The 27,366-nt window shown below is 40.5% G+C and overlaps 1 protein-coding gene across 1 annotated transcript in view; it reads left to right on the forward strand.

Annotated features, from left to right (window-relative positions):
* Window positions 1–750: 750 nt before the first annotated feature.
* Window positions 751–27,366, forward strand: part of SLC7A11 (solute carrier family 7 member 11) — a gene marked incomplete at both ends in the record, with an annotated part of 57,831 nt that continues 31,215 nt past the window's right edge. Inside the window, 6 exons of the mRNA XM_080634112.1 lie at window positions 751–1,027; window positions 2,475–2,601; window positions 6,656–6,771; window positions 15,239–15,364; window positions 17,592–17,691; window positions 20,815–20,859. Coding sequence (XP_080490238.1) covers window positions 751–1,027; window positions 2,475–2,601; window positions 6,656–6,771; window positions 15,239–15,364; window positions 17,592–17,691; window positions 20,815–20,859 — 791 coding nt within the window. The remainder of the gene's footprint in view (window positions 1,028–2,474; window positions 2,602–6,655; window positions 6,772–15,238; window positions 15,365–17,591; window positions 17,692–20,814; window positions 20,860–27,366) is intronic.

Genomic DNA, 27,366 nt, shown 5'->3' on the forward strand with positions numbered 1-27,366 from the left:
ATCAGCTGCCACACGAGAAGTTAAGCCCTGTAAACTTAACTTTCGTTAAGAGGAGTTTTTCCAGGAAGAAATTGGATTAGACCCAGAGATGACGTACCCTGTTTGATTTCTTTTCTCCTTGCACTCTGACCAGCTTTGTATTTAGGCAGGCTTTTGTTTCTGGCTCCGAGTTGCTTTAAAAACATTCAGGAGTGTGTCTCGGGGTGTTAAGGGTGATGTGCTTAGCTTGATTGGCTCGGCTTGCTTGGGAGTGCTTTGTTCTTCCCACCACCCTCAGGTCACTTGTGCAACATGCCCCTACTGCTCAAAAAGAAAAAAAAAAAAAGAGAAAGAAAAAAAAAAAAAAAAAGAAATGCTGAGTAATGCCAGAGGTTTCTCAAATGGCTGATGCAAACCTGGAGAATTTGCATCATCATTCAGCTGGAGTAACTTGGTATGACAAGAGCTTAAATACAAGTCCATGCGGAAGCTGAGCTGGTTCCCAATGATAGGGCAGTACCAGCTCGCAGTGTGAAAGTGCAGGTGTTCCTGAGCAGTGCTCTGATTGCAGTAAAGGCTCAAATACACTTCAGGAGCTCTCTACCTGTGTGTAGGAGCAGCTGGAAAGATAAGAGAGGGCAGAGGAAGAGACCAAGTGGTTGGTTACACAGAGGGGGGGGGGGGGGGGGGAAAAAAGAAAAAAAAGCCTTGAGTTTCTGCTGAAAACTTTTTTCCCTGTGCTTGCTGTCAGTGTGCTGGTGGCACTGTAGCATGTATAGGAAAGCTGCCGTAACCACGGTCTCTAATGGAAGCTACTTTCAGGGGCAAGCTAATGGCAGGTTGCCCTCTATGGACAGTGAACAGCCAGCCCAGGAGGGAAAAGTTGTGCTGAAGAAGAAAGTGACACTTTTGAGAGGGATATCCATCATAATTGGCACTATCATTGGAGCTGGCATCTTCATCTCTCCCAAAGGCATCCTGAAGAACACGGGCAGCGTGGGCATGTCCTTGACTGTCTGGACAGTGTGTGGTATCCTCTCGCTCTTCGGTAAGTCCCTTAAAAGTTGCTAATTAGCCCAGAGGGGGGCTGGTGGATTATTGCTATTATTTGTCTCATTTTGTCATTGGATGTCAAGGCATGGAGTGGAGCTTAAGGACCAATAGGGCTACAGAAAGTTTTTTGCTGTGTGACAGATTGTGTGGAGGGCTCAGAGGTACGCAGCCGCTGTCCCACCGATGCCTGGTCAGTCAAGTTGGAAGTATAAATTCTTGCTTCTTAAGGGTCCCTAAAGGAACAGGAAAAGTAAATGTCCAGTTTACGCCATGCATCATGCTGTATGTATAGTGGTTTTTTTCTGGATGTAAGAAGTAGTTTACAGTTCGCTTGCAAGGCCCCCAGCAGCTGCGGATGGGGGTCACACCACTCAAACACCAGATGAATGTTTAGTCATCTAAATTTAGTTCCCTGGAGGCTAGAGCAAGTTCTGAGAGGAATAATTCCCTCTGGACCTAAGCTGTATAGGCATAAAAAAGAATAAAATAGTAATAACACTAATAACCCCTCTTGACAGTCTTTATTTCATTCCTTCCTCATGATGTTGCTTTGAAAGATTGAGCTGCAAAAAACCGTATGATGGAAACAAATTTGTAATGCAAGTTTTTTTGCTGGCCTGCGTATTGTGACAGGCCAGCAATTATTGTATTTTACTAATTTTGTGTACTTTTGATGAGTGTTAAATTCTGAAGAATGCCAGTTTATTTGTTCTGTACACAAAGCCTCCATTCAGAGTGGCAAACCGCACCTTGGCCTCAGTGGGGCAGAGGGGTCCGCTGACCTACTTAATGAGCTAATCTCAAGGAGGCTGAAGAACTAGCAGGAATATTTGCTTTATTTAAAACAGAAATTACTTGTTTTCTGGCAGTGGATAAAGAGGGCAAAAACTGGCTAACATGTGTCTGCTCAATAGCTAGAACACGCAAATGCCACCCTGTGTAAATTGGCTCTGAGCTTAAAAGAAACATGGGCTGTTTGTGAGCTAAGCCCACCTGAATCAGACGGACTGAGTTTAAGACCTGTTCTGGTCACATGTTAAATATATTGGTACAATGTGCAGTGTAACCTGTTCATCATCATTTGATAACAAGCAAATGTGTCAGAAGGCTTTCACTTAGCTGTGGCTGGGTGGGGAGCTGGGGTAGCTGGCATGACACAGCATTTTGTTGCCCCTCTTCATGAGATATGAATGAGTAATGAAACATGTTGATAACAAACAATTCCTCCAGTGGCTTTTCACCTAAGTGTAACTAGATACATGTGCCGTTTGGTTAACTGCAAGCCTAGCTGAATGAATTAAAACTTACCTAATTGCTTGAAAAAGTTATTAAAATATATCTAAAGTAGTTGTGATACCACAGCAGCTCTGTTGTTTTGCTTATAAAAGTTTTGAAAGGTATTTCTGCATATCTCTTGTGATGCCAAAGTTTAATTCTCACAGGTGCCCTCTGCTATGCTGAACTAGGAACATGCATTAAGAAATCTGGTGGTCACTACACCTACATCCTGGAGGCCTTTGGCCCCTTACCTGCTTTTGTGAGAGTCTGGGTTGAGTTACTCATCATTCGGTAAGAATATTGTGGTTTTTCTGGTTTTTGTTTGTTGTTTTTATTTTTTTTTTTTTCTGACAGCAACACACTTTTCAGTCATAAAGAAAAACCTCCACTATGTGGTGGGCAAAACAAGTCAAATATACCTTGATCAATGAGCTCTGTTCTTTTAGTATGGTTACTTCAGATAACACAACAACACTATTTTGCTTGTCAGCATTGAAACAGTCAAGGAGACATATGTGCATGTATGGGGGAGAAAAAAATGATTGAAACAAAACTGCCTGCCACACAAATTCAGCTACTTGCATTAATTTTTCTAAGCTTACTGTATCCATTAATGTCAAAAACAATGCCAATATCCATGTCTATATATCATATAGTGGAAGAGGGAAGTCACCTTTATATTTTCTCAGCCTTGTCACTGGCTTTTGGAGCAGTTACTTTTGTCTGTGGATACAGGAATAAATCCTGGTGAAGCTATTGCCCTGTAGTTTTCAGATTTGGGGTGCCATGTGTTCTTCATGTGTCAGTTCAGGTCCCCATTTTTTTGGTTTTGTGGGATGTTGGAAAGCTTAAATCCTGATGACTATGAAAAGCACTAACTGGCCAAATAAGGCAGTGTTAGTTCTTTACATATCTAAAATGTTCAAAGTATTGTTTTGGTATGAAAGCCTGTGACTCCTGCAGCCCTTGAGAGTGTATAGGTGAATTACTATATGAAGATGCCAAATCATGTCAAATATATTTTTGTAATTTAAATGGATCTTTGCAGCAAACTCTAACGTGACCCTTTGAATTATTTTCTTTTTTTATGGTATCACTGAGGCTGGAGGGCTTGTTACAGGTAGAACAGGGGCAACTCACTTATAAAATAACTTTGGGAATGCTCCACTCCTGCTTCAGGCTAGTTAGCACTCCTTTTCCCTCTCTTCCGCAATCAGCAAATTAGTCACCAATGTGCACGCCTCATTTCAAATCACAACTATGTTTACATAATATCAACAAGTTCTAGCATAGATTTGAGTTTAAAAGCACTGACAGTGCTGAGTCACTATGAATCCAAGGATCTTTATCTTGTTTCCGGAGGAAGTAATCTTGTATGTCAGATGGCCCCTTACATCCTCACCCCCGTAAGTAAACTTTGCATTAACTCTGTAACTTCCATCAAATGTGATGAAAGAGCAGATGTCTTAACCCTATTAACTTTTTGACAAAAGGAAAACCAGACCGGAAGCAGACCTATTTTTAAACTGTGAGAATCACAGTGCTGTGATCATAGTTATATCATTACACATCCCAGGATCAACAAAAGAGTCTGAAATATCCCCCTCTTAACCTGCACCTTTCTAGGCAGAGAGACCTTATGAACTTTAGCACAAACACCAACAAGAAACCAGGCTTCATAAATTCCTCTCCTTGCAAAATTATTGCTTTTTTACATATGACAGTGTCCCAGGAATGTCACGAAAACACTCTTAGTCACCATGATCTGCCCCACACCCAGTAAATAATCATCTTGCATGGGAAGGAACGTCAGTGAATTCTTTAATCATCAAATGTGAGAGGTAGCAAGCGAGGTGTACTTGTTAAAACTTGTGATGATCAGAGCAGCACTGCTGGTGTTCTCCGTAGGGTTTTATATCTGACTCCTGCATTGGTAAACTAATTGGCTGCTGCTATCAAAAAGTTAAAGACTAATATGTATCTAGGGTTTTTTCAATAGATGAAGTTGCACAGACACTTCTCAGCTGAGCAATTTTTTCCTCTGAAAGATCACAGGATTATCACACCCACAGGCTGCCAAAAAAGCCACAACCAAACTAAGCATATACTGCTCTCATATATCTTTTCAGCCACTATTTTACAGTCTAGGACACACTTAAACTCTACCCACATACTGATTAAACTGTGCCAGAATTACCTTCAGTTTAGATGTACCTTACACTGTGCTGCTCCGCATCCAGTACAAGTAGGAACTTTTTTTCTCCCCAAAAGCCAGGTTGCAGGTATATTACGTGCCTAAAAAACAAAAAGAGGCTAGTTTTCAAACAAGCGAATAAGGCTATGTGAATGCATTGGCTGTAGTGATTAACTATAGTTGTTGTTGCTACATTTAAGTTGGGTAGAGCAAGCTGCCAAGCGACTGACTCACCTGTGGTATGTGCTGGGGCACTATACCTGCTCCTTAGATCGTGTTTTTTTGTGCTCCTTGCCCTTCAAAGAAAGCTGCTGTTGCCCTTCCTGTCCACTCCTGAACACACAGTAGTTAGGAGGCTGCTAGCCTGTCCTTAGCATTGTGAACAAAAGGAAAATGTCCCATTCCTTCAACTTCCACCTCCACTGGCTAACTAAGCTGCCAGCAACATCTCCCCCCAAACATGTGGATGTGAGAGACACAGCTATGAGAAGTATAATTTAGGAGCTATGTTTTTAAAAACATAGTGGTGTGGATAACAGTGACTGTCTCTTTAAAAAGGCATGTGTTAAAATGAGAGGGAAAAATCCAATTTCTGGAAAAAGGAGCTGAGACTGAGGGGAAAAAAACCTGGGAAAGCTCCAAAGATCTGATCTTTCATCTGATCTAGGACACTTCAAACTACTTTTGGCAGCCTGAAGTATTGAAAAGCTGGAAGGAAGCCTGGTGATCTTATGTAAATTAGAAATATTGCACCCAGGTAAAGTCATAAAATGTCTGTGTAAATTCAACACAGAGGACATTTGGTCCCTGAACAAAGGCAAAAATTGCAAAGCCAACTGCTAGCCAGTGAGAGGAACAGTCCTCATGCGTGTGGGATGTACAAACCACAGCCCTGATTTGTCCACACAGAAACTTTCAGAGGAAGAAACTTCTGGTTTTTGCTGCTCTGCAGCTTGGTCCAATGCAATGTGTGACATTTTGGTTGAGTCATAACACTAAGAAAGTCAGTTCTGTTTCAAGAGCAAAACTCTTCTGTGGAAAATTCCTTTATTGTCTGATGGAGAATAATAACTTCTCTGCAGAACTTTTACACTGTTCCATAGCATATTTAGCAACTATATTTCTTTTCATATTCTGTAAGGTGAGGCATTACTTTATTAAATGCTCTGGATCTTTTTTTTTTTTTCTACAAGAAATTTGCATGGACTCTTGTTTAACACAAAAGTCCTTTAAGACAGAATTGTATTCCCTTTTGTCCTTATTGTGTGTGTGTGATGAAGCACAGAAGCCACCAGCTGTTGTGAGAAGGGTGAAAGTGTCCTCCCAAACCAAACATGAACAGGTCACTGGAGCTGTTATATGCAGATGATGTCTGATCTGAGACACAGGGTAATTCGTTGTTAATATGTGTCAGTGCTAAGGATTCTGACAGACATTTAGCTCATCTCAAAGAGAAAGGCTGTATGAGCATTGCGTATTTCAAATTTGTAAAGGCAACAACTACATGCCTTCACATTTCTCTCTTTCATGGTAGGTGCTTTCTGTGCTTCAAGGAATTTTGATTTCACTTGCAGTGCTAGGAAGCTGTCAGTCAATAAAAGAAACAAATTCTGTTTGCATTTTAGGAAATACCATTTTCATTCATTTTTTGCATGGTCTCAGATTTTGATAACAGCTTTGAGTAGGTTTGAGATACTTATTTCAATATAGCAGAATTCTCAGCTTGATTGAAATTAATTTGCTTGTGTCTGAGGGGTGGTGAGATATAACTGGCCACTAAAATTCACTCCTCAATGACTTTTACTTGGAGTTTTGCCCATGTAATCTAATTCTGGCCACGTTCACTTTGAGCAAGTGAATGAAGATTTCTATTGATACCTTTCTTTTCTGTTTACGGCTGCTTTACAGCATGGAATTTGCAAGAATAATCCTGGTAAGAAGTGCTGCTGTCAAGATCAGAACAGCTGAGCAAAACTAAACTGCTTATGGTTCCCTGATATACATTCAGAGATCACAGTACATGACGGCAGGTTACAAGCACCCACCAATATTAAGTATGATTCACAGTCCTGTGATAATAAAGCATGATCCCATAGGGATATTATCTATTGTGGATTAACTTTGTGATTTTTCTTGTTGCTTTTACTCTAGCCCTGCTGCCACAGCAGTGATATCATTGGCCTTTGGACGTTACATTTTGGAACCTTTCTTTATGCAGTGTGAAATCCCAGAACTTGCAATTAAACTTATTACAGCTGTTGGCATCAGTAAGTATCTAATTTTAGGTTTAAGGGAAGGGTAAAGATGATATAAATGGGGGGGGTGCAGGGGGTGGGAGTAATTGCACACTGAACAGTTATTTGTTTCATTTGAATCATTGCAGAAGGACTGTGCATCCAGTGTCAAGGGCATTGGTGTGAGTTTTTGCCTGGGTACGTGTGTTTGTGAACATACTCAGTAGTAAAGAGAATAGCAGCCTTTATTAATGGCAGGCCAAATCTATTGCCAAGGCTGATCCTGTTGCCACTTGAATTAATGGCAGAACTCTCATTACTTTTGTGTAAGCAATTTCAGTCCCTAAGAGATGGTGAGCCAGTGCCAGAGATATGGAAGAATGACTGCCTGATTTTAAGTGCTTTGCTCTACCTCTGTTTTAGGAGGCAATTGAGTGCCAAGTATGATGCCATGAAGAAATGTAGTTCTCTTGAGTGGAGCACAGGCAACAGGGGATCATCATTCCTAATGCCACTCTGTCCTTCATAGCAATAAAACTTATTGGGGCACTTGCAGTTTGGGAAGCAGGAACCCAACTGATGACTTTGGGAGAAGGGTATGAAGCTTGGTGAAAATGCATACCTGTTACCAGCAGCTCATCTTACTCTTGCTGACTTTGAAATCAGTGTGAAAAGGACCCTGTAGGGCTACAGATAATCAATAATTGCCAGTGGAAGGATGCAGGCTACCCTGAGACAAGGAACATTACAGTGTACCTGGGCTGGTGTGGGTATGAAACAAGAAAGCACAAATCACGATGAAAATGGGACTCTTTGCCTTTAACACTAGAGGCTTTTTTCGTGTTCTGTCTGGTCCCTGGTTATGATGCTCTTGCACAAGTGTGCACACATTCAGCTGTGCTGGGAGAAGAGTGCTGAGTAGACCTGAATAATTAGTAAGGGATTGCTCCTTTCAATTTGGTCAGTGCACATCTCAGAAACAAAAGGACCGGAAAAAGGAATTAAGACATGCAAAATGATCAAAGGCATACAGGAGACCCCTTCAGTTTTCCACAATAATAGGTTCAGATGCCTTTTTCTTTCTTTGGGATAGGGAGTTCAATTGACATTGAAATTTCCAGTCTCCAGGTTACTGTGGTTTTTTTGTAGGCACTCTCTTGACAAGAGTTCCCTTCTGCCCAAAGTGTTAAAAAAATCAGTATGTAACCACATTTCTTTCCAACTTAATTATGCACAAACTATAGGTTTCATAGGCATAATTGAATTAAGGGCTTAAATTTTGAGGTCAATGACTTTTTATAGCTACATCTGTCTAAAATATTTCAGTGCAAGATAAGGGTGAAACAGATGTTCAGTAACTTCAAGGTCACTGAGACAGAAGGAATGTTAAGTGAGGACTCCATCAAAGCATTTTGTTAAATGCATGTGATTCAAGCAGAATAAGTGAACAATTCAAAATAGGCTTTTATTGCTTTTAATTTAATTGAAAATCTGTGTGATAAGTCAGGGCATTGCAAAGTAATTAAACAAAGAATTAGCGGGGAGAGGGCAGAGAGGAGGGAGTTATACTGAAATAATTAGAGCATAAAAGGAGAGACGAGTTCACAGCAGAGTCCTTCTATGGTGAGTGCAGGTCTGTAGAGCACAGGTAGGATGAGCTATCATGTCACTGAAAGAAGGGATTTTTGTATAAAGTTTGTAGTGATGAATGGGACAGCGTTGAGGAAGACAGTGGCATGTCAGAGGCTTGATCTTTATTATTTGCAGTATGCTCTACAGTGGACTTCATTTGTAGTAGTTTTTTATTATATGCTACACTCAAGCTCAGGGATCTCAGAACACATGACTGTTGCTCTCATAGGGTAAGAATTAGCTGTTGTGGTGGTAATCATAGAATCATAGAATAGTTAGGGTTGGAAAGGACCTTAAGATCATCTAGTTCCAACCCCCCTGCCGTGGGCAGGGACACCTCATACTAAACCATGTTACCCAAGGCTCTGTCCAACCTGGCCTTGAACACTGCCAGGGATGGAGCATTCACAACTTCCCTGGGCAACCCATTCCAGTGCCTCGCCACCCTTACAGTAAAGAACTTCCTTTAATTAAGGTGGTGTTGAGCTGAGCAGACACATTGGAGCCCTGAATAATCCAATTTAGTGGTGCCAAAGGTAGTCTTTGCTTCCATTGAAAATTTTAAGTTAATCAGGAAGTGAACTGCCTTTTGTCTTCTTATCCTCTTCTGGTCCCTTTTCCCTCTTGTGCCTCATGACAGAGTGCTCATTGCATATCTGTCTAATAAAGACATGCATGAGGGAAAGGTACTCGGAAGCAACATTAAACTCTGTCCTTGGGTGAGGTTTTGCTCTGTAGTTTTTACCTTGTCATTTCTGATCATACTAGAAAGGGCAGGAAGAGATTCTGAAAAATCTCCAGGTAATCTCCTGCCCCCCCAACACAATCAGTGTATCTAAAAAATTTCTGAGAGATCTTTGTGTAACCTGGTCTTAAAACCTCCAGTGAAGGAGTTCCTAAAGCCTCATCTAATATTGTGGCTTGATTTTTTTCTATCCTTGTCACAAGACATCTTTCCCCCTGCCCTTCCTTTTCTGCAATTTAATCCTATTACTAAAAGATTACCCAAGATGGATGCAACTAGAATTGTGATGGAGAATAGCAAATACTGTCTCTCCTCTGCAAGCTGCAAACAAGTACTTCTCACAGAGGGGCTACAGCCTGTTCTGATCCCCCACCACTCCACCTCAGTGTCTCTGTGGTGCAAAAGGAACAATGGTGCTGCAGAGAAGGTGTAGATCAGTTGAGATGTAAAATGGAACTTCTAGAGAGGGTAACCTTTAAAAAACCCCTAATTCTTGGTTTTGTATTTAGAAGAAAAAAGTATGTGCTGAGCACAAAATTCTCCTCAAAATCATCTCTGTTCTGAGCAGTTTTGAACAATTTTTATTCTGTTCCATGGTATGATGCTTGCTTTTTTTTTTTTTTTTTTTTTTTATATAATTATTAAACTGACCAACCAAAAAGTCCAGGCATTTCAGGGGCTTGGTAGAGACAAAGATGCTTGTGTGGAGGTTCTCTGCAGATACCCCAGCTTTCTGAATCTCTGAAGCAAAGGCTACCTGTTCTTTTCAAACTTAGAAATTGCTTTTATTCACTTGGTATTTCTCAAGTGTATCTCTGCAAGGAAAAAAACTTAGGCAAACACTGGATATGAATATCTTGGTCAGTACCAGAGAGAAGAGCAGACAGCTCAAAGATATCTAATTACTACAATTTTTATGAAAATAAGTGGCCAGGTAGAAGAGAGAGAACTTGGATGCACCCCAGCATAAGGAAGGACAGCTGAAGAAAATACAAGCAGGAGGAGAGGCCTTTTAAATGCCAGCTTTGCTTGAGTTGAACACAACAGCCCCAGAACACAAAGCAGAAGGGATAACATTCACATTTGTTCTGATGCTGAAGATGGTCTGTTTAGAAGAAAGAGTTAAAAATTCATTTTTCTATTCATGTGAAAGCTGGTAGACTGCGTATTTGTTTCTTACAATGAAGAAACATCCTATCATGATTGCAAAGCATGGTGATAGACAGTGAAAAACCTCCCTATTCATATATTGCTTTTTCTGTATCTTTCAATTCTTCTGCTAATGGTAGACTTAAATATATTGGTAACAGGAAGGGATAAATTATACTGTGCAAAGGTATTGAACTGTACTATCAACATGTAACCTGAATAGATAAGCAATCTTAACCATTCTAATCTTTTCTCTATATCAGAAAGCAGATAAACAGATTTCAGCCGTTAAAAATGGAGACAACTTGCACATGTTTTTAAATTTTTAACGCTCATTCATGTGTATTTTGGGCATTTTACACTACAATAATATAAAATACCCCCCTTTTTTTTGGAGGTCTGCCACAACCCCTCAAATATAAGGCTGTTAAAAACTATGGCTGTTAGAGGCAGTGTTATGCTTAAAAACTAAGGTCAGCTGTACGCATCTATCAGTGCTTGCTGGCAAATACTCCAGCCCAAAGCTTTATCGACATAAATTTGATGTGTATCATAGAATCATAGAATAGTTAGGGTTGGAAAGGACCTGAAGATCATCTAGTTCCAACCCCCCTGCCATGGGCAGGGACACCTCACACTAAACCATGCCACCCAAGGCCTCATCCAACCTGGCCTTGAACACTGCCAAGGATGGAGCATTCACAACTTCCCTGGGCAACCCATTCCAGTGCCTCACCACCCTTTCAGTAAAGAATTTCTTCCTTATATCCAATCTAAACTTCCCCTGTTTAAATTTTAACCCGTTACCCCTTGTCCTATCACTACAGTCCCTAATGAAGAGTCCATCCCCAGCATCCTTGTAGGCCCCCTTCAGATACTGGAAGGCTGCTCTGAGGTCTCCACGCAGCCTTCTCTTCTCCAGGCTGAACAGCCCCAACTTTCTCAGCCTGTCTTCATAGGGGAGGTGCTCCAGTCCCCTGATCATCCTCATGGCCCTCCTCTGGACTTGTTCCAACAGTTCCATGTCCTTTTGATGTTGAGGACACCAGAACTGCACACAATACTCCAAGTGAGGTCTCACGAGAGCAGTGTAGAGGGGCAGGATCACCTCCTTCGACCTGCTGGTCACTCTCCCCTTGATGCAGCCCAGGATACGGTTGGCTTTCTGGGCTGTGAGCGCACACTGAAGCCGGCTCATGTTCATTTTCTCATTGACCAACACCCCCAAGTCCTTCTCTGCAGGGGTGCTCTGAATCTCTTCTCTGCCCAACCTGTAGCTGTAAAGTCTATGTGAGTATGTGAAGTGTATGTGAGTCTATAGTTAGTCGCTTTTTTTTCCTCCCTGTCATAGCCAATGTTACTCTCTACTGCTGACAGTTTTCAGACAAGCAGTTTAAATTAAGACATCTCTTGGCTTGCAGGTATAGCAAAAGCTGCTCTGATGGGTGCTTTTGTGCCTCCTGTGACTGTTTTAATTGACACATTAGGATCTGCAAATTGAGGGTATTTTCTTTTTTTGCCATGTGTGAATGTCCTGACCCTAAAAGCCTGACAAGTGAGGGGAGGGCAGTTACCTTGGTTTCCCGGTGAGGCAATGGCACATATAGTCTTGAAAAGTAGGCCAGAATGTAACGCTTACTGTTACTTCTCCCATTAGATTTCATTATCCAGCTATAGCTGTGGCTGTGTGAAGGCAAGAGATTGTGAAAAGCAATATGTTTCTTGTTACCATTGTGTTTGGTTGTTCATGAGCCCCATTTTATTTTCCCTGCCTATTCTGATCGGTCAGGATTCATTTTGCTTTTAGTTAGGTGTCTAGTTTAAGGTAATTGTCTATGCTCCCCGTAGTGGAGAAAGAGGGGAAGAGACGCTTCCTGGAGACAACTCGTCCCATCTGAGACGGGCATCTGAAACAGGTGTTATCCTCTGGGGTTAACTGTATCCTCATTGAAGATGCAGTCATGCTAGATGCCTGACTTCTAGTTAGCAAAGTTAGACATGAGTCTTCCTTTCACTGTCCTTTTGTCTGGTGAGTTGCTGCTTCCTTTTGATCTTTGGTATGATTCTGTATCAAAGTGTCTGCAATCAGTTTCTTGAAGTATCTCCATAAGGCCCTATTCATAGAAATGATGTGCTCAGTAATGACTACAGTCCCAAGATACAGTTTCCTTCTTGAATACTGGCACAGCTGTCATATTCTTTTCCTGGTCTTTAGCAGATTTCTTCATGACTCCTCTGTTTCCTTTTGCTATCCAGTTGCTAATACAACCAGTATGGTGCTGATACATGATAACAGTATAAGCCCTACATCTCTGTATGTCTGTCATGCACATACAACTGCTAAGACTAAATAAGTAGGCTGTAAATTGCTGTAGCCTATTAAGTCCAATAAAATGAAATTCCCCAAAATACCAAATCAGTCTTAACTCTTATAAGAGCTTAAGTCCCGGCCCTGCAACCTGAACTGCTATATTTGTGTAGTTGTCCAACACTGAAAGGACTTACTCTTACAGAGGACCATCAAAACTAATGGCATGTGCGCTGGACTGTGCAGGTGTAGGGTCCCTTCAGCTTCCCAATTAAATGAAGGTCCTCACAGTGTCCATTTTGCTTTCACTATTTCATTAGAAAGCCTCAGATGAAACATTTGGCTGGCTTGAGCTCACAGCTGGGAATGGGGAAGTATTAACACTGCTTGTGATCAGACTGCTTTCATGAAAATATCAGCCTGCATTTTTTATTTTCAAGCTAGTGTAGCTCTCCAACAGATCTGGGGCTGTGATTTGTGGGTGGCTGGCCAGCAAGGAAGGTTCTGAGTTTCTGTGTGAGTTGACCTTAGTGTTTGTGCTAGTTTGCTATGCAGTGATATTCTTGTTTGTATATCAGAAAGGTGAAACAGATGCGTTAGAAAACCTTGAGGGGGGCTCTGTGCAGGGAGGGTGCTCATGCTACCTATTCTGACCTGTGTAAAGTAACAGACAGCTGCAGTCAGCTTGAACTCTGAATAAGCTGGATGTCAATACCTGATACTTTCTTATACATTAAACTCTTCCTTGATATTTTCTTGTGGCCTGGTCTCTGACTGGGCTTCATCTTCTGGGAAAGAAAGGTATGATATCCTGAACATTCTAGGAAATCTGAAATAAGCCAGTGCTTGTTTATGGCATTGGATTGTCTTTATAAGTCCTTTATAAATAAACACTGTTGGTCTAATGAATATTTTGAATACGTTTTGCTTAAGTGACAATTGTTAACCTTCCTGGTAATCAAGCCCTGAGAAAAAAGGAGGAGCCTCAATCACTGCTAATATTCAGCAGCAGCCAAAAGAGATCTTTCAGCATTTAAAAGTGAAGGTATGTCAGGGACAACAGAGTAATGAATCAGGCCCCCGGGATTTTCTGTTTCTTTGCAAGTATAGGTATACATGGAAGTAATAAAGCAAAAAATAAGTTTTTGGATCTCAAGTGGAACTTTGCAGATGTTTAAGTGACTACTTTGTGACTTAGATAAGAATTCCTCAGTTCCAAAATATGGTGAAATACAGAACTGTAAAAACATTTTGACCTTTAAGATCTTTTTTTTGGTGAAAAATTCACATTGAGTGATATTGTGAATATATGTTGACTTTTGTAAATTGTACATTTACAATTTACATCTCCTCCCAGATAAAAATTCCAGGAAACATTTTCATATTTTTTTTCCTGGAATTTTTGTTTGATTAAAAATATCTAAAAAATACATTGCAATACAGATTACTTGGAATTTTCTTCCTTTTCCATTAAACTTCTCTTTAAACTGAGAATTTTTTATGATATGTATATTTTGGCCTTGCTGGTGAAGAGAATCTGTATAAAAGACTTGGGATAAATCAGTATGGTTTGCTGCCAGAAAGTTTGTACCATGCCAGATTTACAACGCCAGCTCGTACAAACTAGCTCCCAGACTCTGGCAGAAGATAGCAACTTGTGTTTTTATGTGCCTCAGGATGCGTTGATATGGCTGTTGATATAGATGAATCAGTGCTCTTGAAAGAGTTTGAAGTATGAGAGGACTCTGGTGAGGAGCTAATTCACTAGCTCCATATGATGGCAAGAAGGAGGAGATAAGTAAGGAAACTTGTTTGACTACGTTCTCCTTCCCCAGCAGCAGAGGGGGAATGGGACTTTTATCTAGTGAAATGACTCACATTTTCCATTCTTTAAGTACTTTAAAAAAACTCATAATGTAAACTCCTTTGCTGATTATGTTTTTCCAGGGTAGTAGTTTAAATAAGCTAGAATAACTGGAACTCAAATGGTATGAGTTACAGTCCTTCCTGTCAGTCAGTGCTGTAGTAAAGGCCAGAAAATGCCCTCCCTGACCCAGTAGGAGATGTGAGCCAAGCAGTCAGGATGTAAAAGTCCTTTGCACTTATCTCTCTACATGTTGCAGACCTGGGCTTTATTTTCAAAAGTTAAAACTCTCTATTTCTTCACCAATTCCCAGCAAGGATGGGCATGCTACTTGCATGCTTGCCTTTCTCTATATTTGGTGGTACAGCAGTAAGAGAGGAGAAAGAGTGGAAAAGACAAGAAGAGGTAGTGAGTCGGTGACCAATTTATGTGGGGGCTGAATGTGGGTGTGAGAGTTTAATATGATCATTAATTGTTTTCTGAAAATGCAAGTCTCTACTCAAAGTGGCACTGATACAGAAATCTGGAGTGACAAGGGTTGGGCAACTAGTTTCTTTTATTCAAGGCAGGCCCCTGCCAGCCAGCTGTTTGCCAGCAAGTAACAATTTTGGGTAAACGAAGCTGTAATTTGGTGTGGAGGGAGCCAGGCAGAGAACAGCAGAAGCTGGAGAAGGTTATCATGGTGTGTTTCCTTTAATGCATCAGGATCTACGCGGTGTATGGCCTCTCTGCTGGTGAAGAATTTTGTGACGATTTCAGCAGCATGACTATTTCTTACTGATTTTTCTTTTTCCCCTTGCAGCACTGGTGATGGTCCTGAATAGCACAAGTGTCAGCTGGAGTGCCCGCATACAGATATTCCTTACCTTTTGCAAGCTTGTAGCAATTCTGATAATTATAGTCCCTGGAGTTATCCAGCTAATTAGAGGTATGAAATGAAAAGTAAATGCTTTTAAAGTGCTTTTATCTTTACCCTCCCCAGTCTTTCCCCACCTGCCTCCACCAAATAATGCTTATAGCAGCAGAATCTCTTAATTAGTCTATGCTTGCTTAACTGAAGCTCTGTACTGTCATGTAATTGATTAGAAGTGGAACTACACTGGGATGAACTGGTATTTCCTTCAGCATGCCAATGAGTCTATTCAGATCAAACTCATTTTAATAAATAAGCAACAGGATTGCTCTTCTCTGTAATTTGCCTTTGGTATGAACTTTGTGGCAGGGCCGGAATGAGTTTTAATGACAGATGCGCATATCCCTCTCCGGAGCACGTGCCTATTTGGGACAGAGTATGTCTCCTTTAACTGGGCTAGTGCCTAGTCTGTCTGGTACTGACTATGTGGTGGTGCAGGAGGCTCAGTATTGGGGAATATATGAAAGAACAGTATCATGGATGCAGTTCTACCACTTTGGTGATGTAAATTGTGAAGTTAAAGGTGCTGTACTGGCAAGAGAAACTGTAGTCAGAGTGCTTTCATGGGCTTTCTGCTTATAAGTACTTGATGCTCATGCTGCAGGCACGCTTTACTTCTTCCAAGTGAAAAACTTAAGCATACAGCTAAACGCAATATTCTGGGGCTAACCCAAGCATAGGAAAGGAGACAGGAAGTGTTTGGAAGGGCAGAATGACTCTACAGACTTCATCAATGCTGCTGTGTAAGCAAGGAGTGTGAAAACACACCTTTGTTCTCCCCAGCGGCACCCAGCACGAGCACAGCTGTGGAGGTCTTTCCTTGGCTCTCTAGAAGTTGTCTGGGTAAAGCCATGCCTGCAGAGAAACTCTTCGCACTGTTTTATGCTCAGCTACCTGAAGAGGCTTTTCCATTAGATCCCTGTCAGCAGCGGGTGTGAGACGGAGAGACGTCCTAGCTCGCACTTGTTACAATAATGCTAGAAGGTAACTGCAGGGAGCACTAGAAGCCATTCAGCGCAGAGGGCCAGAACGGAGAGCACTTTTTTATTAATTGGTGGCAGATTTCATCTAACAAAAAATTATCACGGCTGTTGGCTCTGTCCCTGGGATGCTGTTCTGTGATGCTGCGCAACCTCTCCTGTCTGAGTCAACAGCACAGCGCTAGGTTCTGCGGTGAGCTCAGCTGCTCACGGACAGGCGGCTCTCTGCGGTTAGCAATAGACTCTGAAAAAAAAGTTTTCCTGTGTAGCACTCCACTGAGTCACTGTTTCTGTTTTCGTGTTTTTCACTTCCTTTTTGGCAGCTGCAATGCCTCTTGCCTTACCTCCTTTCATGTGCAAAATGCCCCTCTGTTCCCATCTGCCCCATTTTTCCTAGACCTTTGAAGCAGGCCAGACCCAGGCTTGGATGGCGTTTGCTGCCCTTAAGTAGCTTGAATAGTGTTCCTGACTCCCCACTGGGGTCCTACCTCTGGCCGTAGCTCTTTCCTTACCCAAAAAGCCTCTTCTTTGGTGGGAATTTAGGCTGAGGGTTCAGTAAAAACTGAGTAAAGGGTAGAGGATTTGACCTATTGCTAATTTAAGTCTGAATGAATTCTGTTTCTTCTTGCTCCTTTTCACTGGAGGATCATTGCTTCTCAGGAAATCTGGGATATTGTAGGGAGCTCTTAGAAACCATATCAGACCTTGCAAATGAGTAAAAGCACAACATAACTCTTAAATGTTTGTATTTATAGGTCTGTAACTCTTACTTAGTGTAATATTAACACAATACTAATTATAAAGGGGATTACTAATCTTTCAGTGTTAGAGATATTGTGTTTATTTACCTTAAAAATGCTCCTTGTGAGAGAAATATTAGCAATGTTCCTTCTGATGAAAATGTTAAACAAGTGAAATTTTCCACAGCATAAAACAACAGAGCTCATTCTGCTCTTCCGTGTTGTTATAAGTCACTGTTGGAGATGATAGTGAAGTGAGTGTCATCAAGCTCAGAATGCTTTGAAAAAAACCTAATAGGTCAAATTCTGCTATTGCATGACTTAGTGACACCACAAAACCTTTACAGTCAGTGGCAGATTACAGCTGCAAGGGTTGGGTCAGAAATTAGGGTCACGGGCAGAGCAGGAAGTTAGTGAACTGCTGGGTAATTGAATGTTGCATGGTGTGATATATTTATTTGTTATAAAGTGGGAGGTGACAAAAGAGCTTATTTTTCAATATGGTTCTTGTTGATGTTGCAGGAGAAACACAGCACTTTAAAAATGCCTTTGCAGGGAATGATGCCAGTGTTATGGGATTACCACTTGCTTTCTATTCAGGAATGTATGCCTATTCAGGCTGGTAAGTTGTTGAAACTTGTGAGTATTTATCCTGAAAATAAACACTATATATGCTCTAATGAAGAGATTTATTTATATGAAGAAATGAGCATCATATTCAGAATGCATCATATAGTAAGGGCAGATCTCACCACTGTTCCATATGCTCAGTAGTTATTCTGCAAGCAGCTCTGCAAAGGAAAGATTTTTCTTCTCCAGTGTGCAGTAAGTAAACATGCACTGAACACTAAAAAAACCCAAAAAACCCAAACAAAAAAAAACCCTCAGACTTTTGTTTCTGTTCTTAAGACCAGGAATAAAGGCAACAACAAAAAAGGATGTTTCTAAATTTTCATCAAGTAATTGGATAAAAGGATAAAAGAGATAATGAAGCTTTAATTTTTGTTGAGCAAGTAAGTAATTACATAAAAAATAATTTTAGGGACTGTTACAAAGTTGTGTGGACCTCAGCCTTTGCTTTATAAAAGCAGTATTTGAAGAACGAAGAGAACCATGATAACATCAGTATAGACCACAAAACAAGATAAAATGACAGATTGTTATGCCTTTTGCTCTGGGAGAATTGGAGCTCACTTTACAAGAAAAGCAGCTGGCTTCTGTGGAAGTCAAGTGCTATTGACTGTAAGCAAAGATATGAGAATCTGTCTTCAAGTACTCTACTCAGAACTTTATTTCAAGTTCTTTCCCTCTCCCCACCAAAGTACACAGCAGCTGGTTTGAAAGATACTGCTGCTTCGAATCTGCCTTGCTATTTATTCATGCTTAGTGAGGGCTCCACACTACACAGCGCCAACATACTTTGGCAAAAGATGACTACAATGCACAGAGTGGGCTTATTCTGAGGCATCTTTGTCCGCAGGTCTTCCCTTTCCTTTCCATAGCTTCACAGGCAGCCAAGTCCCTTCATCTTGCATAAAAAGGCAAGGGCAGAGAGATAAGGGATTTATATATTTAATTTGAAGGGACAATGGACTGAGCAGTTGAGTTCTCTGTCTGTCTGTAACTCCCAGATGGCAGGAGTATTATAAACATGCACGCTGAAATACTGAACAGAGCTTTTATGTTAAATGGTGATGGTGGGGGAATCCAAGAGAGTCTGTACCCTTTATCTGTGATATATATATATATATATATATATTATCTCTCTCTATATATATGACAGCCTGGTATTTTGAAGCCTCAAGGAAATTGAACTCATTATGCAGACAGTCTCTATCTTCTTCTCTCTCTCATACAACTGCCTTTGTTTCTCACATCCATACATGTGATGGTTTCTCACTTTTAAAATTTTAACTTTACTGTACATTTCTGTATGAAGGCAATTCTAAAAGCACTTTAATATTGTTCATCACTGAGGTACTGTTTGTTTGCTGTAAAATGCTACATTAAAAATACTGTTATTCTGTTGCTCCTTTCCCACTTCTTTTCATTTTCCACCAAACGTTCCAAATCCCTACAATAAAAATAATCTCTGTTTTTCTTTTACACCTTCTGACTTTTATTTCAAGGTTCTTATTTGCTACTTATAAAAGAAATTAGCAGGAAAAGACCTAATTTGGCTAGTGGCTCTTCCCAGCTGCCTATTTGTCTTTGTCACCAGCTCAAATTGATTGCCTCAGAGCATAGGAGAGCAGACCATTAAGTGGAGTGTCAATACCCTTGCACTAACAGTTTCATGGGGCTGAATCAATCCAATAAGCTGAATGTGAAGGAGTGTTACAAGTGTTGGGGTTATGTCAGAGGATGCGTGCAAAGTTTTATGCATAGCCTATGAGGCTATTAACTTTTAATGACACAGCTTTAAAGAACAAACCAAAGGTGTTATCTCTTATATATGTGTGGGCTCATCCATGTGAAGAGCAAGTGTAGACTATCTGATATATAAAATGCTAGGTGAAAAAAGACACAGTAGAGAAAAGAAGCAAGGAAACATGTCTCTGCATCACTGAAGCCAGGCTGTCAGGTTTCTTCTGTCTAGAATAGGACTAAGACCAGAAAAATGTAGCTGAATGTCTTACTTTTTGAAAGCCATTTCTCCTTTGAACTACCCTAACCTTTTCTTTTGTGCTCTGTGCAATATCAAGTTTAGAAACAAGTACTGAGGTGGTTCTATAAATGGCAAATCTAGTTTTTACAGCATTTGTTGCTCGGTCACAAAATCATATTTTTTCAAAACCACAAGCCAGTGCTAAGTCGTTTTGCTAACCCAGATCTGCTTCAAGACCTGTGATGGAGAAAAGATCCAGACTTTCTGCCAGCTCAGGTACCATCTGTTTATTCACTGTAGCACTCTTGGATCAGATATCATTTGTCTTCCTGCAGAAAGCCAGCATAAACACTGTATTGACTGCTCTGTTTAAGTAGCCAGCATGTGACTTTGTGTCCACATCTGAGCCAGGCACATCTGTATGATCCAGTGATGAGCAGACCTAATGCTAATAAATGCAGAACAGAGGGTTCGGTGACCTTGAGGCTTACAGTTGCTTTGTATGCAGGGCTGTGCCCAGTGAATAGTTCCTATGAATTCCCATACATAGCTATCTCTTGTATGCTGCTGGAATATGACCAGAGAGCAACTTGTACAGGAGGCTGTGCAAGAGCACACAGGATTAGCAGCCTGGGTTTGTGATCGCATATGACACACTAGTGTCAAAATACTGGTTTTAAGAGGGTTTTTTTTTTGAGGCTTCATTTATTTTTATTGTAAAGAAGTCCTTGCTGAGTACCTTGCTGAGAATTTTTGCCAATACAGCCTGAAATTGTACAAGGCTACAACCACAAATAGAATATGATGATTTAGGGTATGTGTGTGCGTTTGTGTATAAGATTAGGGTAAACCATAATATGCCTAATATGCCAGGGGAAAAAAAAATAATTCCGCAGTGACATTGAAGAGCTTTTGTCTTTTTTCTGCTTTGTTATCTTTTCTAGGAATTCCGTTCCTGGGCATGGGGCTGAGGGAACGTGAAATCTCACACTCTCCTTAATCCAATCATGGGTCTGCAAAGTCGGCTATAATTAACAACGGTGCTTAACTAGAAGCATCTTCTTGATTCTTTGGGAAAGAAACACAGAATCAAAAATCTACCAAGCCCTTCTAATAGCTTTTATAATTCTTTTCTAGGTTTTACCTCAATTTTGTTACCGAAGAAGTGGAAAACCCTGAGAAGTATGTACCTAATGTTTTTCTTGACTTTTGAGAAATGGTTGTAAATTATAAATGCTTATAAAAGGACCGATCTTCAGAAATTCTGCATTCTGGTCAAGTTGCTTGCTTTCCAGCAGATCTGCTATCTATTTGAATTGCAACTGCTTGAAGATTTGCTATTTTCGGCCTGTCATGACCTTGTTATGTACTCTGCTTTTATGTGCACAGAAAGCAGAAAACTAAATAGATCTCCAGGGCTCTGATTCACCCCCTCAGGATACAAGTAACTATCAGCGGCTCCTTTCAGCGGAAGTTACTGGTATCCTGTCAGGAAAGTCTTGCTCAAGAAACTTATCTCCTGCAATATTTGGCAGTTTTGCTATGTTTAAATATTAATCAAATACTTAGTTCTACTTGTTTTAAGCATCTCAGAGTTGCAGGATCTTGAACACATGTAGCACAGAATCCAATCCAATTAAGCAAAGAGGGGATATTGGTGGGATTTTGTTTCAAAGCAGAGACAAATACACTTACAGCGTAAGTCTGTAAAATATGGCAAGAAAAGCTGTCCTGTTAGGGAGAGTTTGATTTGGCAGATCTATTTTGGTAGATATGTTTTTGTACAGACAGACAGTAATAATATTAACTTTCTCTAGAAATTATATAAAATATGCTTTGTCGAGTCAAATTGTATTCTTTGAGGAAATTAACAATGTACTTGATTAAAAATTACTGGGTAGATGATATTTTCTTAGGTGTTTAAAATAAGATGCCTGACTGGATACCAAAGAACTTACTGTTTAAAAACACCCCAAGCACTGTACATGCAGAGAATATAAAGCTACCTATCTGAGACATGTGAAGAAAGAATAGGGAGCATGCAGAAGATTTTTAGCTGCTTTCTTCAAAGTCTGAACCAAGCCCAATGCTGTTTGGTGTTTTCTTCAGAGACCTGAGTATAATTATAAAGACATTGATGATTAAACACAAGGACGGCAGAAAGACTGGCAGATTTCTATTGTTTCATTGCCTTTGAGAGGGCTTGGGTGTTAACAGGCTCTTTAGTGTGATCAGGATATGTATACAAAGGAATTTATGACTGGAAGCTGAAACCAGACAAATGCAGGTAGATAAAACATTAATATTTAACACTGTGTTTGGTAATCATTAACACAGATACCTGTGTACTGTTGAGATTTTCATTGGTAGTCTTCAAACAGAACACCTTTTTAGAAGCTGTGCTTTAGTAAAACACAAGTGATTTGCTTCAGTGGACAGCAGCTGGCTAATGCTTCCTAGGCCTGGGACACACAGGAACTCAGGCTAGATAATCTAGTAGCAAATCTGGGTTTAACTACCAGGGATCTGTGTGCTTTATAAAGCCAGGGGAAGGCAGACATTTAAACAAACCCAAACATCTTTTTTTTTTCTTTTATTTTTATTTATTTATTTATTTACTTTTGAGAAATTGGTGTATGGTAAATGGACTTGGAGGGAAATATGAAACTAAGTAAAGGAGTGAAGTGATTCTGGTCCAAGTTTTCTACTGCTTCAGGAAATTCTGCAGAGATGGGTTAAGAGCCAAAGACTTGCTGATATGATCAAAAGTATTTGCTAGAAGCAATATCATTTGTAAATTATCATGTGGTTACCATCAATACTATGTAACAGTTTTAAATGTGCACATGTCTATCACCCCTTGGGACTTTTCATACACTGATGTGTCTCTGCAGTCCCTTTAACTGTATGACAATTAACTGAAATTATTGGTAATATTTATTACAGCTATTGTGGTTTATACTGACTTTTTGTCTTGTGGTTTAAGTCATATTTTTGAATGTTTTGTGCCCTCTGCTGTGTAGGACAAAAGGGCATAGTTCCTTTTTTTGTATGTTTTTAACTAAGCACCCATTGATGTGTGTTGTATCATAGCTAAGAAAAGTGGTATGGATTAGATTTTGGGGTTTTCTTCATTGCAGCTGGGATGTGAAGTAGGAAGACACTGTCTTTTCTGCCCACCATCTCAGGAGAGCCTCTCTGCTCTCCAGGTTACCTTAGATTGCTGCTGAAGTTAATTGTGTTGCTAGTGAGGATGTAGGACTGCAGGCCACATAGCCTGTCTGGTTCAGGGTATTCCAGGATGGCTCTGGAAAAAACAGCTCAATGTTACATGTGCAGTGTTGTGGCAAAGCTGTTAAAGCTTCCCTTAATCACTCTTCCTCCCGGGGTTGCAGTTTGAGAAGATGATAAGGGAAGATGCCCAGGTTTTACAGCAGCGTGCCTGGGATGACAATTCATGTAAAGGCATAAATATATAGTAGAAGAAGTTGGGATTTTAAGCATTGCTAAATAAGTAGCAGGTGATGGCAGGGAAACTGGATTGCTACCAGCTGGGCTGGTGGAGACTTCTGCTCCATCTGTGAATAGGAATTCTGGACTCTATTAACCCAAACCAAGCAATTAAACTAAACAGTTAGAATATTGTTTTTATCCAGTTGCCAACTGTGAATGGCTCTCTTGGAAAGACTTCTTGCTGAATAGAAGCCTGTTCCACCACCATTCCTAAAGATCCAGGGCAAGGGAATAGTGTAGACTAATCCCAGGGACAACTGCTTCAGCTCCCACCAAACAGTGCGGGTGCTAGATGAGCCACTATTGTTCTGCTGTTGTACGCATTCATTAGAAATCAACTGCTTTTTTATTTTTTTAATTTATTTTTTATCTATATTTTTACCAAATATCATAGAATTTTAGGTCTTTTATGTTGAAAAAGACCTTTAATATTATTGACTCTAAATTTTAACCGGGCACTGCCAAGTCCACTGCTAAACCGTGTTCCTGAGTGTCAGATCTACATGTCTTTTAAATACCTCCAGGGATGGTGACTCAACCACTTCACCGGGCAGCCTGTTGCAATACTTCATAACCCTTTTGGTGAAGAAATCTTTCCTAACGGCCAATCTCAACATCCCCTGGCACAACTTGAGGCCATTTCCTGTCTTTCATTCATGTTGTACGCCTTATATTAAAGGTTGCATATAGTGCTGCAGAGCTATTATGTAGCTGTTTTTAAAAGGGAAGAGGGAAGTATAGGCTTGAACTACATAGAGTCTGTAACAGCCCCAGGTGTGCAATTTGTTATGTTTGTCAGTGGTTAGGGACACAAATTACTTACAGTGACCGAGGTGAGCACAGTAATGCCTTCTGTACTGAATGTGCCAAGGTAAATGTTTTTTCTGAGAATCAGTCACAGTTGTGTATTTCCAGGTGTGTGGCAGCTTTTGGAGTAACTGACAGCTGCTGCTGAGATGAATGATCAGCGTCGTCCCCACATTAACCACCCTGCAGCAAACTGTCCTGGGTTCAGCAGTAGCAGTCATTTTTCTTCTTCTTAGTAGCTGGTGCAGCACTGTGTTCTTGACTTTCGGTCTGGGAACAGCGCTGATAACACCGATGTTTTTAGTTGTTGCTCAGTGATGTTTACTCTGGTCAAGGACTTTCTGAGTCTCATGCTCTGCCAAGGAGGAGGGGAAGCCAGAAGGAAGCAGATACAGGGCACCTGACCCAAACTAACCAAAGAGGTATTCCATACCACAGCACGTCATGCCCACTGTATAAACTGGGGGCAGTTACCCAGAAGAGCTAGACCACTGCTCAGGTCAGGCTGGGTATTGGTCAGTGGGTGGTGAGCGGTTGTATTCTCTTCCCTTGTTATTTCTCTTATCGTTATTATTATTGATGGTAGCAGTAGTGATTTGTGTTATACCTTAGTTACTGGACTGTTCTTATCTCAGCCCATGGGAGCTACATTCTTTCAGTTCTCCTCCTCATCCCTCCAGGAGCTGGGGGAGGAAGAAGCAGGGGGAGTGAGCGAGTGGCTGCGTGGTTCTGAGTTACCGGCTGGGCTTAAACCATGACACAAACACATAATGGAGTGTATCCCAAGAGTTCTGGGGAGGATAGATTCTTAGAACCGTAAGATGGTTGGGTTGGAAGGGACATGAAAGATCATCTAATCTAGTTCCAACCCCTTCCACTAGACCGGGTTGCTCAAAGCCCCATCCAGCCTGGCCTTGAATAACACAGTTGCAGTAGGGGGGGAATGGAGAAATGCTCTAGCAGAGAGAGAAGTTACAGCAGAGCTGCCAAGGACCTGCATTTGTGTAGACCTGGCTTTAAGCCCCTCTTTATGTGGTGAGTCCTCAACTCCCTCTCCACTTTTGTGGTATTGTGGAGGGTGAGAGAGAGATGGGTCAGGGCCCTAGGATATATCCTGAAATGCGCAGGAAGGTGGAAACATACGCTTTTAGATATTAAAGTTTTTTAGATAGGAATTGCTTTATTTGCTGTCGTGTGTGTAGCATCAAAAGAGTACAGTGAATGCCATTGGAAATGTAGGAGAGAGGCAGGGGAGTGGGGAGATGCTCACGACCTTGCCCAGCTGAAAGCCGCCTTTGTGTTCCAGCAGAGCCGCTGTTTGTACTGGCAGAAAGGACTCCTGAAAGCTGTGGGAGTCTGTGTTAGGTGCAGCAGTCTGTCCAGGTGCAACAAATTGCAGATTTAGGTCTATAAATAAGATGAATACTGTGGGCCTGAGGCATTGAGATAGCTAGGTGATATGAAATCCTGGAGAGAGAGAGAGCTGAGAGTGAAAATGAGCCAAGTGGAGACGAAGAGCCCTTTAAATTATAGAAGGGAGAATGGAAAAAGGGGGAAAAAAATCTGAAAGTGAATGCCATTATTTTTCTAACAGATTTTTGGAACTAGTGCTGAATTCTCACTTCGGAAACATCACAGTCCCTTCTTTTGTATAAAAAAAAGGACATTATTATAACCCCAATTATCATAAGAAGTAAAAGTAGCTGCTTCGGTCTCCTGCTAAACTCCCTTTTGATGTCTCATTTTTAAACCTGGACTCATTTCTTTATTCCTCTTTGTGAAAGTGCTTCCTTCATACAGTATTATTAGGACCTGAAGCAACACAGTGTTGATGTTTGTTTTACAAGAAGCTGTGGTTGCAGTGTTCAGTTGCTTTAAAGTACAATCTTTTTTTGAAAAGAGCCTGAAATAATTTTATTATTAAGAATATGTGGAACAAAGTTGAAGTGTAATAAATTTCTTTTACTTTTAAAAATTATGCTTTGTGCATGTGTGCTGGGTCAGTAGTGATTGCTGTTTGAAATATTTAAGGTCCTTTCCAGACCTAACCATTCTATGATTCCATGAATAGTCCTTGAAGCAAAATTTCACCAAAATAACCTCATGCAGCCACATCACATGAAGCTTTGATCTTTTTGATTTTCTTACATTATATGGATCAGCCCTACTCAAACTGAGGTCATATTGTATTGTCTAAATAATAAGTGAATGAAAGAACTGACGGGTCTCTGAGAGAGAATTTGTCACCTGAAAATTGACAGGAGCTGTGTTGCCTGGAGCAGTAAATTTAGAGGACTGGAAATCAAGCATGTTGAACTTTCAAACTCATTTCTTATACATAGTGTTTGAGCTCATCTGTATTCTCAAGCATCCATCCACTCTGTACTCTCAAGACGAAGTTTTTTCAATAAAGACCCTAAAAGCAGCTCATGCCCAAACAGTACTTCCTTCCTCCTTTCCCAGGAAAAGCAGAGCAGAGCCTAGGATCAGTGATCAAGTTTGTCAGGAATTTCTGCGGACTCCATATGAGAAAATAACACAGGAATGTTTTTACATTACAGCAAAGACTTCAGAGCCTTGTCAAAATCAGGGCCAGACTGTATCAGATGCTGGCCAAAAGGAATCCTACTTTAAAAAAACTATGTTCCTCATCCTCAGGATGAGCAGATGATGAACCCAAACATTTCACCTAAAGATTAGGCTCTTCTTGGAAGAGAAAGAAAATACTATTTCACTTTAAGGGAAAGGAAACTAAGACTTGAACTTGATAATGACATCAAGGCTGTCTGTGATCAAGTGAGCAGCTAGGGGTATTGATTCACAGTCCTCCTTTAACTCAGTCATATTATTTCTTTGGCAATGCAAGTTTTTGTTAGTGTTGCTGAACTTAGGAAACATTTTTCCTTTAGTGGTCTTCTATTTCAGTTGTACAAAATGGTAGATAGGAGATATTTAAATGGCATGTTTTCTGAATATATTTTACAGCAAAAAGTTAGCTTCCTTTACAGTTGCATAGCAGTATAACTACTATTTGGCATAATACTTTCCTCCTTTTTTTATTTTTCCTTCTTTTTCTTTCCCTTCCCTTATTGGTTCATTTCATTTGTATATATTCTGTTTCTGTTTGTAAAATAACTTTGGTTCAGCCCAGGCAATCTATCATTGTTTAAAAAGTTACACAGTGCAAAGAACATATTATTGAGATGTATAATGTTTATAAGCTTGGTCTCAGATTGATAAATCATGTCTTGTGCTGTTGAAAAACCAAGAAATGAATTGCTTTGCTATGACCTTGAGGTCTGAGATTAGTCAGTTTGTCTATTAGATTTTTCCAGTGTTCTTCTCACTTCATTTATTCCTTCTTTTCTA

This window comes from Psittacula echo (assembly GCF_963264785.1).
Source record: "Psittacula echo genome assembly, chromosome: 1".
NCBI lineage: Eukaryota > Metazoa > Chordata > Aves > Psittaciformes > Psittacidae > Psittacula > Psittacula echo.